We start from the raw sequence: 11,328 nt of genomic DNA on the forward strand, positions 1-11,328 counted from the left end.
AGTATCAGCATATATAATTAGTCAGGGTGAGAATCCTATCAATTAACTGCTAGTTTCAAAAACCTGCTGATGTTTCTCAGTAACATTGCCTTAAAACATTTGTTGAACACTGTTTGAGGGCTTTGTTAAAAAGAGCTTTTATAATGGAAAGGGAACTGGGACTCAAATCACATACTTCTGCGGCCTCTTAGAAAAGGATTTTCAGAAACATACCAGATAAACATGAAAAACTCTTTAATTTGTTTTTGAGTTTTCTAGTGAACCAAAAAGAACCTCATGTAAATTGCTAAATGTGAGCTAAAGATGTAGCACAGTGCTAAAACACCTACTATGGAAAAAGAAAAATTTGTAGGTGGACTTTTCCTTTGACTTGTAGTTTTAGCCCAGAGTTTTTGGTCTTCCAGTTGGTGTGGCATGGCCTGAGTTCTGGAGTTCTGCCTTTGCAGTCATTTGCCCACATGCTAGAAGAGTGTCTCACCTTTCCCTTTAAGTTAGTTAAATGTGACATCTCTTTCTTGTGTTTAGGGTGAGGTGTTACATGGAAAAAGCTTAATGTTTTGTCTCTTGGGCATACTGATATGGAAAAATCAGTGCCATTGACATGTGAAAAACTACAGTGTGTGCTGCTTCTAAGAACCTTTATGTCTTGGTTTATAGTTTGATTTTTTTTTTTTTTTTTTTTTTTTTTTTTTTTTTTTTTTTTTGAGGGCTTGCTCTGCTGTGTGGAATGGGGCAGTTTGCAAAAGAAACTCACTGGCCATTAAAAGAAGTTAGGCTAACGTGACCTCAAAAGATCTCAGTAGATCTGAAATCCTGTATTTTAATTTTTATTTCAGCCTTCTGCCTCCCTGAATCCTAGATACTCTGCAAGTCCAGCTCAGGTACCACCACCTTTAAGAAGCATTCCTGGTATATGTTTTCTGCTTAGCACCCTTTAGGACTCAGTGCAGTTGCACTATGACACTTGTTGCAGTGTCAGGATAACTTTCCGTGCTCCCAACTGCAACAAGGAACTTCTAGAGCCTTTCTAGGCTTGAAGGCTCCTTTCTGGCTCAAGTGGCTCTATTTCTCTTCAGGTCCCCACAGCCCATCCTCCTCACCACTGTGCAGTGTGTATGCAGTTTGTGCGGAAGGAAAACTTACTCTCTCTGGCCTGTCAGCATCAGTTTTGCCGCAGCTGCTGGGAGCAGCACTGCTCAGTACTTGTCAAGGACGGCGTGGGTGTGGGTAAGTGCCCCAGAATTTATAAAAGGCTGACATGAGATATTTATCTTTTACTCTGACTTCTCATGTGCTCAATTCTAAGATTGACAGAGGTTTTTATTGTTAGAACTAGTGCTTTCCAAATCCCTCTGTTCACACAGTGTCAGGGTTATACCCCTGTCCTCAGCAACATGAGAAAATTAAAGCTATTGTGAGCTGGGCATGATAATATGCACTTGTAATTCCAACTACTCAGAAGGCTGAGACAGGAAGATGGCAAGTTCAAGGCCAGTCTGGGTGACATAGCATTTTTTCCTATCTCAAAAAAATATAAAAAAATTTTGAAAGGCTGGAGATAAAGCTCACTGATAGAGTACCCCTGAGTTTCTCAGTAATCCCCCCCAAACAAAAAAGCTGTTATAAATGGTAGCATGAATATAAGTTTATCTTTTCTCACCTTTTCCAGCTGCCCTTTTAATCAGTTCCCTATGTGGCAGCCATAACTCAGAAAACACCTGAGCTTGCTGCTATTCAGGCAGCATAACAAATCAAATTTGATGATCAGCTATAGAAGTATTTGTTAAATTATGACTTAATAATGTTAAAACTAATTATCATTACATTAATTGGTGTCTGCAAAATACCATTGTATTAATGATCACATACATATAATTTTAAATATCATAAAATTAAATTCTTAGTCAAGAAACCTACATAAGAGCCAAGGCATTATAGCACATGACTGTAATGCCAGCACTTAGGAGGCTGAGGCAGGAGGTTTGCTGCAAGTTCAAGGCCAGTTTGGGCTACATAGTGAGATCCTGTCTCAAATTCAAACAAACAACTATATAATGATATAGTTATTTAGTGGTGCTTTTGGTGTCATATATGTAGCTTGGAATAATAGCTTTATTGCATTACTATGAAAATGTTTGTGTTCTTGAATTTCTGTTGCTTTAAGAGTTTGTTATATGGAATCAGAATTTATTGGTAGAACTCCATGAGCAAGTATATATGTCTTCTGCAGTAAGGTCGTCCATCAGATTGTTTTTATTCAACAGGAGTCTCTTGTATGGCTCAGGACTGTCCACTCCGTACACCAGAGGACTTTGTGTTTCCGTTGCTTCCCAGTGAAGAATTGAAAGACAAATACAGGCGCTACCTCTTCAGGGACTATGTGGAGGTACGACTAGCTTCTGTTTTTCTGCCTTCTGCCTTCTGTCTTCCTGTACCTAGCTTTCATCAGATGGTCACCATAATTTACTTTATAGATCATACAGCCTTTTGATACTGCTCTTTGAAGAAAGAGCTCGATGGATGGATGGATGGATGGATGGATGGATGGATGGATGGATGGATTTATGTATTTAGTACAAGGTCTCACTACACAGATCAGACTCATAGTGATCCTCCTATTTTCAGCCTCCAAAGTGCTGGGATTACAGGCGTGCATCACTACACCCAGTCTGTCCATGGCTTTTAAGTTTAAAAAAACAAACAAACAAAAAACTAGCATGGTATTGAAGAACAAAAGCTATGAAATTGATTATAGTATGAATCTCAGATCTGTTACTTCCTTGCTGTGTGACTGTTGACTCATTAATTTATCTCTCTGGTGTCTTGGCTTCTTTTCCACAGAACAGACAGACATCCCTACTTTATACACAAATGCTTAAATAACATGTCAGGGGATGAACATAGGTCAGATATGTTTCAAGATTTGCTATTGCATTTGGTTTGCTGTGTAACTCTGAATGCGATAGTATTTCTTTTTAAGCATTTTTGAAAATATGTCCAGAATTTGCAGCATGGTCAGTTTTAGAATCTTTTCCCTCTGTTAGGCTATCTATCCAGTTTTGCTCATTCCATTTAGCAGTTTTCTTCTTGGTTGTAAATGCTTAAACTTACTGGATTGATTTATGGTCTTACACATGGGCTGCAGTATTAACAGAAGGTCTTTCTTTGTGCTCTTGTGTTTTTTGTTTGTTTTTAATTTTTGAGGCAAGATCTCTCTATGTAGTATAGACTGGCCTTGAACTTGCCAGTCTTATGTATCCCAGGCTGACCTCAAACTCATGGCAGTCCTCCTGCCTCAGCCTTCATAGTGCGAGGATTACAGTTGTGTGCTATCATACTCAGCCTTCTTGGCTGATTTTGATAGATTCCTGAGGATCATTGAGCCCCTCAGAGCTGCTAAACACATAGCTGAATGTTTCTAGCCTAAAGCCGTATGCACTTACTTTTTATTATTATTTATTTTGTGTGTGTGTGTGTGTGTGTGTGTGTGTGTGTGTGTGGCCAGCTCAGCCCACCAGGGGGCGGAGGCTGGCTGGCATGTGGTGCTGGAGGATTGAACCGTGGTCCCTGTGCTTTGCTTAGCTTAGCTTGAGTCTAAGTAGATGCTTTAGACCACTGAGCCATCTCACCAGCCCCTGCACTTACTTTTTTTCTTTTTCTCTTTATCCTCTTTTTCTCTTTGCTTTCTTTCTTGCTTCCTTTCTTTCTCCTTTCTAGCAGGAGTTGAACTCAGGGCCTGACTTTCAGTAGACAGGTGGAGCCAATGAGCTATATCTACTTTCATCTCACAGATAGTTTTTTAACACCTGGTCTTCACAACATTGGCCCTGAATTTATGTAGCCCCTTGCTCTAAGTCATGATCTAGAAGAATACAAGGAAGTTAGTCTTGGAAGGAGCAACTTGGGGATATCCTCATTGTTTTTCCTTGGTATTTTCACAGAGTCATTACCAGCTCCAGCTCTGCCCTGGTGCAGACTGCCCCATGGTTATTCGGGTACAGGAGCCTAGAGCTCGCCGAGTACAGTGCAATCGGTGCAACGAGGTCTTCTGGTAAGAGTGAGTGAGTGTTGAGCAGCTCTGGGCTTGTGTCTCATCTCTACAGCAGCAGAACTGGACTGGCCTGAGGGCAGGGGTGGAGTCTGAGGCATGTTAGCTGGTCTGCTCTGAGTAGACAGGTTTGTGTCCAGCATCTCAGGTTCCATGTGGTGTGTGATACGTGCTTAGTCTGGAAACCAAAAAGTGGCATGGGTTCTTGGAAAATGTGTTGTTTTATGCTGCTCATGGCCCAGAGATTATGTATGTGTCTGGGTGTCTGCCTACACAGATAATTTTCATATTGTATTTAAAAAGTGCAGTCTTCAATGTTTTATATTCTTCTTCTGTTTTGGCCTTTCTTTGATAATTTCTGTATGTATATGTACATATTTTTGTATTTATTTATTTAGATAGATTCTCACTATTTTTGTTTTTCTTTTTCTTTCTTTTCTTTCTTTTTTTTTTTCCTTCTTTTTTTAAATTTAGATAGGGTCTCGCTTTGTAGTCTATGCTGGCCTTGAACTCACTGTGTAGCCCAAGCTGGCCTCAAACTTGCAGCGATCTTTCTGCCTCAGCTTCCTGAGTGCTGGAATTATCAGCATGCGCCACCACACCAAAATGAGCACTTCTTGTCCAGGTAGCCTGCTCATAGTGTATTGGCAACACTGTCAATGATTTTTATCCCATGAATTCTTCACCCAAGTCATGACCTTTTGTAGGCTAGGCTTCACAAAGTTCCCACTAAAGTGTTTACTAAAGATGAGAATAACTACTACGAAATCAACAATATGCATTGTATTAATTACTGTAAACGTCCTACTAACCTGTTTTAAAACTGTTTCATTGCTGTTTTATCTTTTTTCTCATTAAAATGAATAAAAATTTAAAAGTTAAAAATTAAAAAGTCTTACAAGATAGGAGTGACAACAAAAAGGAACAGTTAAGAATGACGATCCACACAAAAGCAATGAAAAACTGCAGACGCCAAAATTTACAAAAGGTTTCTTTAATGAAACTTCATATTAGACACAGTCAGGTCCATTCATTATCAAGTGTATACATTATTTGTGCACTGTATTTGTACTCAAATTGGTCATTTAACAGTCTCAAGTTCATCTGTTTGTGTAGGGGTTTGATCCTTGTCCAGAAGTTCCCACTTGGGTATTTACAGATACCTAGTTATAACATGTATTGTCATTTATGCCAGCATTATTTCTTTTTTTTTTTGGTGGAACCGGGGATTGAACTCAGGCCCTTGCGCTTGCCAGGGAAGCGCTTATTCCACTGAGCCATCTCCCTGGCCCCTCCAGTATTATTTCTAACTATTAATATTCTTATAACTCAGTACATTTGTCATGTGTTGCAACAGATACTAAATGTATCCATCTGGATGATGATCTTCAGTGGGGTTTATTTTGGGGTAAGGCTTAACTCACAAGTACCAAAGTCATGCTAGGACTTATCTTCTAGTTAGGTCTTATTTTTGGAAAATACGGTATTCTTCATTCTTTATCCCATATTATGAACTTCTTTCCCTAAGACTTAGGTTTGCCTAGCTGCTTGAGGGCCTTTGCCATATGACCACAAAGTATTGGTAGCTTATTTGTTTTTCTCATTACCTACAGATTTCCCAAGTTCTGATATTTGTGTATCTTTATATACACATCTGGCTGGGAGGTGATTCCAAAAGTGAATCTCAGTCCTGCCTGTGTCTAAGTCAAAGGATTCTCTGAGTACATCTTCATTCCTACATGAAGCTGGGCTCAGTGTTGTAGTGCTGCTCAGTGGTAGAGTCCTTAGAGTGTGGAAAGTCCTGAATTCCATCGACTGCACTATAGGGAAAAAAAATAAAACCAAAAACCAGAGTCTTGTGTTTGACACTCTTTCAGGGTAGGAGTAAAACCATTTAACATCATTTAATAGGCCAAAGATACAGCTCAGTGGCATAAGTGCCTGCCTGACAGGTAAGGAACCATATCCTGAGTTCAATCCTCAGTACCATCCCCCTCCCGAATCATTTAACAACATTTTATTCAGACATGTTGAGACTGTCTTAGAGAGGCTCAGGTTAAAGAGACATGTATACAGTATTTCCATTTTATCTTAGGTGGTAAGTACAGATCTGAAAGGGCTTGAGATGTGACTTTGGCTCTTGGAAAAACTCTTGATAATCTGGCTTGGAGAGAGGAAAATTTTAAATGTGGATTCTGATATAATGAGTATTTGAATGTTTTTCTTTTCCAATTTTAAGTTTCAAGTGTCGTCAGATGTATCATGCCCCCACAGACTGCGCCACAATCCGGAAATGGCTCACGAAGTGTGCAGACGACTCTGAAACAGCCAACTACATTAGTGCTCACACTAAAGACGTAAGGACTGTATCTTACTGTCATGGATCTGCCCTCAGTAGTGCTGTCCAGAGCCCTGCCCTGGAAATTTGCTGTCTGAGAGCAGGACACACAGAATCATAGAACCTTTGCTAGCAGCTGTAAACACTCATCCAGACTTGACAGGATTTACGGCAATATATCATAGAATACATTGGGTGTACCTACTATAAAGGAGAACTACTTAGAAGGAAAACTAGTTTTTACTGAACACTTACCGGACTTTAATATCCTTGGGAAAGGGGGATGGTTACTAGCATATCTGATAAATAACAAGGCTGTAATAGCCCCGATCTACCTAGTTCTTATTTTGCAGCTTCCTGTGGGAAAGCATGGTCTGCAATCCTGGGGGCCAGTGGGCCCTCAAGGAATCTATACGCTTCACAAGCACAGCTCTGACCATGACATCGTTAAACGTTGCCTGCTTCATGGCAGTGGGAGTCTCACCATCAGGCCAGTCTTGAATTGCTGCTTAGGGTAGCTAGCCTCTCTCAAATGAAAGCGTGAGCTTTAGTGGTAGTTTTCATTGTACTCTTCTGAAAGCAGAAGTCCAGACAGGCTAGCCAAGACTTAATCCCTTGTGTTGGCTCTCAGGCTTCTTTGACAGCCTTTCCCAGCAGGCAGGCTTTCTGCTGATTCAGCCAGGGCTCAGCCTGAGTGGCTTCATAGCAGGAACAGATGGTGGAAGATGTACTGGAGCTCAGCTTGTACTTGAATTGTTTCAAAGCCAAACATGCTGACCTCATTTCCTTGAATTACTGTTCCAGCCTCAGCGACCTGCCACATTTAAGTGAGATGTTCCTCCCCAGATGTGCTTGAACTATGAGCTACTGGGCACTGGTGCCAGGAGCTTTATGTAATTTGTCTTAGAACCAGCCTGATGTTCGTGAGCCTAATGGCACCCTTCTGTCTCCTCAGTGTCCCAAGTGCAACATCTGCATTGAGAAGAATGGAGGCTGCAATCACATGGTGAGCAGAAGCCTGTACATTTTGCATGTGTGACATGGAGCCTTTGGTCAGCGTGCCTTTAATGTGTTCTCTTCTGTTTCCCTCTGACAGCAATGCTCCAAATGTAAACACGGTGAGTCCCAGGCCTGGTGCCTAAGGCCCAGTGGCATGGTCTGTGTATCTTGTGCTTGGGTCTTCATGGCTTGCTCAGTGAGTTATTTTGTAGTGAAATGACAAAGGTGAGCCTGAGTCACTTTACAGTTGCTATAGCTCACCTAAAGCAGCTCTTGATTTTATTTTGTGCTTTTTGATCCCTTTTATAATCTCACTCGTGACTATCTGCCTGACATACATAGATCAGAAGTCAAGTTTGGAGTGATTTCATGGTACTTGACCATCCAAGATTTTAGTGTGTCCTTTTTATGCTTTTTGTAAGTCCAGGTAAATAGGGACTTATCGGTGCTATTTTATTGATAGCTTATTTATAGCGATTATGCGTGGGTTTAGCAGAGGTTGTAAAATCATAGCTTTTCCATTAGAGGAATTTCTAGGGCAGCAAGTAATCCAGACTGGCCTTGAACTCATGATGTACCCAGGCCTACCTACGAGTCCAAGCTGTGTAGTGAGACCTTGTACTAACTACATAAAATAAAAGTAATCAAACAATAAAATGAATGACAACTGAGCATCACCATGTGCATGTAGTCCTAGATACTTAAGACATAAGGACTGTATCTTACTGTCATGAATCTGCCCTCATGAGAGGGGAGAGGCTGAGGAAAGACCATCTCTTGGCACAGAAGATCAAGGCCAGAGTGGGCAATATAGTGAGACCTGTCTCCAGGGGTAAAAGAGGCCAGGCATGGTGGTACATGCCCGTAATAACAGCTGCCTGGAAAGTTGAGCCAATAATTGTGAGTTTGAGTCTAGCCTGGGGAACTTATTGACTTAGCAAGACCCTATTTAAAGAAGGGCTGAGGATGAAGTTGAGTGTGAACGACCTGGGTTCAGTTTCAAGTACTCAAAAACAAAACAAATCAGAGAGAACCAGCACTATATTCCTTGTGCCTGAGAAGCTCCCCATGTAACCTTCCCCAATCACAATCTCATAGTTTTTTTGTTTTTGTTGGTTTTTGGGGAGGTTTGTTTTTTTTTTTTTTTTTTTTGTGGTACCAGGGATCGAATTCAGGACCTTATGTTGCCAGGCAGGCACTTGTTCCACTGAGCCATTTCCCCAGCCCCGTCTCCCTGTCTTTTGACACTCAGAGTTATCATCCCTTGCTGTTTATTTGAGCAAGTCTTAGCACTGTGTTGATTTGTAAAATAGGAGCAAGCAAGGTAGATGGGTGGTGAAGGCCTGCAGTCCCAACACTCTAGGAGGTTGAGGCAGGAGAATTGTGCAAATTCAAGTCTAGTTTGGGCAATTTAGACACAAGAATAAAAAATAGAGGGCTGATGTGCACCTCAGAAAACGGAAAGGAGCAAGTATAGTCTAGATGATTAGAAAAAGGGCATTCCTGGCAAGCGCAAGGGCCTGAGTTCAGTCTCCAGTTCCGCAAAACAAAAAAAGGAAAAGAAAAGTTTTGAAAAAGGACAATATTACCATTGTTAAGATGAATGCTTCTAGGAGAGGAGAAAGTGAGTGACACCTGGGTCTCTAGGTTTAGCTGTTTCCCTCAAACTTTTCAAGAGCCTCCTTTGGAAAATCGTTGTGCAAGTTTATAAGAATGAATCATGGGAAATACGGTTTACCAGTAGCAGGGTCTCTGGCAGAGACAGCGTATGGACAGCTTATGGTATTAGACAGCTAATAGGGTAGGGTCTGTCAGGTGCAGACTTCTGAGGGTTAGAGAGACCCTACCTCTGAAGGGTTGGGGGACTGGGCACTGTACAACACAGCTGTGCCTGCTTCTGTTTGTCTGCCTGTGTTGACTTGGCTGAAAAGGCAGCCCTCTACTGCATGTCCAGGGGATTTCTATGAGTTGTTAGGTGACCCTGCTGGAATAGGATCTATATCCTGCAACTGTGCCTGACCTCTTTCCAGTAGACTATATCCTGGTGTATATCATCCTCAGGGGATTTTTAGTTTTCGTCACTATGGAAGTGGTCATAATTCTGATAATAAATTATTAAATATATATAGTTTTTATAGAAATAAGTGCTTTTTCCTTTTGCTTGATTTGTTTGTTTCCTTGTTTGTGACAGGGCCTCACTATATAGATCAGGCTGGTCTTGAACTCATTAAATAAAATTCCTTCTAGAATAAGTTTGTGAGTATGGGAGGTATCCAGAGGTAATTTTATTTATTTATTTATTTATTTATTTATTTATTTATTGGTGGTATCCGGGGATTGAACTCACGACCTTGTGATTGCCAGGCAAGCACTTTTTCCACTGAGCTATCTGCCTGGTCCCAGAGGTAATTTTACAGATGATATATTATAAATGACTAAGTGGGGCTCACTTGGATAAGTTTTTTCTTGTCAAGGGATTCATAACACACCGTGACCTTAGAGCCAGGGAAATAGCTCAGTAGAATAAGCGCTTGCCTGGCAAGCAAGGGCCTGAGTTCAATCCCTGGTTCCACCAAAAAAAAAAAAAAAACCAGACCTGTGACCTTGTACAGTCAGCATCTGTGTTGAGTTTGTAAGGCAAGCACACAGTACAAGGAATGAGTATCTCTAGACCATTGCTAGCAAAAACAGGCTAAAGGGCTAGTGAGGAGTCACAGAGATGAACTTGCACATTTCCTCTGGAGGGAGAAGGAAAAAAACCTTGGGAGGTTCTATCTAGCTGACCCCTAAGAGCAGTAGGCTCTGTTTATCCCTCTGCTTTGTCTGTCTATGGTTGCTTCGTATGTATAAATGACTTACCCTCTGTTCTGTGCAGATTTTTGCTGGATGTGTCTAGGAGATTGGAAGACACATGGCAGTGAGTACTATGAGTGCAGTCGGTACAAGGAAAATCCTGATATTGTCAACCAGAGCCAGCAAGCCCAAGCCAGGGAAGCCCTCAAGAAGTACTTGTTCTATTTTGAAAGGGTAGGTGTTCTGCCTCCTTGCAGTGTAGTCTTCCTCCCACTGGCCTGCTGAGGTGAGATGACTGGGATAACTAGTAGCCAAAATCAGCTCATGCACATGAAAAACCCCATAGCTCCTGCAGCAACCCTGGGTGCTATCTATGTAGATTTGGTTTTTAGGCTACAGGGTAGTCACAGTTGATGGGAATGGGACTGGTGCTCATCTGGGTTGAGTGATAGATGGAAGAACAGACAAGGGCTGTCTTTTCTCCATCAGTTAAATCTGTGCCAGCGTATCTGTCATGGACTCTTAGTTGGATGTCTGTTCCTTTCCAGAATATGTACACTTTTATCTTTTCTTCTCTGCTTTGTAGTGGGAAAATCACAACAAAAGTTTGCAGCTAGAGGCCCAGACATACCAGCGAATTCATGAGAAGATTCAGGAGAGAGTCATGAACAATTTGGGGACTTGGATTGACTGGCAGTACTTGCAGAATGCTGCTAAGCTTTTGGCCAAGGTATTTGCCACTTTACCCTTTGTTCCCCAGTCCCAGTCTGGGCCCTGTCAAGTGCAGACCTCTGAGGGTGAGTGTGGCCTTTCCTCCAAAAGGTTGGCAGGCTTGGCACTGTACAACACAGCCATGGCTGCTTCTGTTTGTGTGTCCACATGCAACAGTGTTGGGCCTGCTGAGAACCCAGCTCTCTGCTAGATGCCCAGGAGATTTCTAAGACTTTTGTTGTTTCTGTCTTCTGGGAAATTATAGGTTTTTTCTTTTTCTCATCTCTGCATGACCCAAAGGAAAATATGAGATTATATTTTGAAAAGTATTAAGATAGATGTGTGGGGGCCTGGCCCTAGCTCAGTCCTTTAAGTGGCTGCTTCCACAAAGCTGTCAGCCTCAGGTTCCTGGAGTTCGAACCTCACAACTCTCCCGCTG

At 41.6% G+C, this 11,328-nt stretch overlaps 1 protein-coding gene across 4 annotated transcripts in view; it reads left to right on the top strand.

The window, feature by feature from the left end:
• Arih2 (ariadne RBR E3 ubiquitin protein ligase 2) overlaps positions 1-11,328 on the top strand; it is a 93,626-nt gene that overhangs the window by 78,701 nt on the left and 3,597 nt on the right. For all 4 annotated transcript variants that reach the window (XM_023705770.1, XM_023705772.1, XM_023705766.1 and 1 more), the window contains 8 exons: positions 1,077-1,227; positions 2,265-2,386; positions 3,942-4,051; positions 6,288-6,405; positions 7,342-7,392; positions 7,483-7,504; positions 10,261-10,412; positions 10,765-10,908. In XM_023705770.1, coding sequence (XP_023561538.1) covers positions 1,077-1,227; positions 2,265-2,386; positions 3,942-4,051; positions 6,288-6,405; positions 7,342-7,392; positions 7,483-7,504; positions 10,261-10,412; positions 10,765-10,908 — 870 coding nt within the window. The remainder of the gene's footprint in view (positions 1-1,076; positions 1,228-2,264; positions 2,387-3,941; positions 4,052-6,287; positions 6,406-7,341; positions 7,393-7,482; positions 7,505-10,260; positions 10,413-10,764; positions 10,909-11,328) is intronic.

The sequence above is a fragment of the Octodon degus genome, unplaced genomic scaffold (assembly GCF_000260255.1).
Source record: "Octodon degus isolate 3935 unplaced genomic scaffold, OctDeg1.0 scaffold00008, whole genome shotgun sequence".
In the NCBI taxonomy this organism is placed as follows: Eukaryota; Metazoa; Chordata; class Mammalia; order Rodentia; family Octodontidae; genus Octodon; species Octodon degus.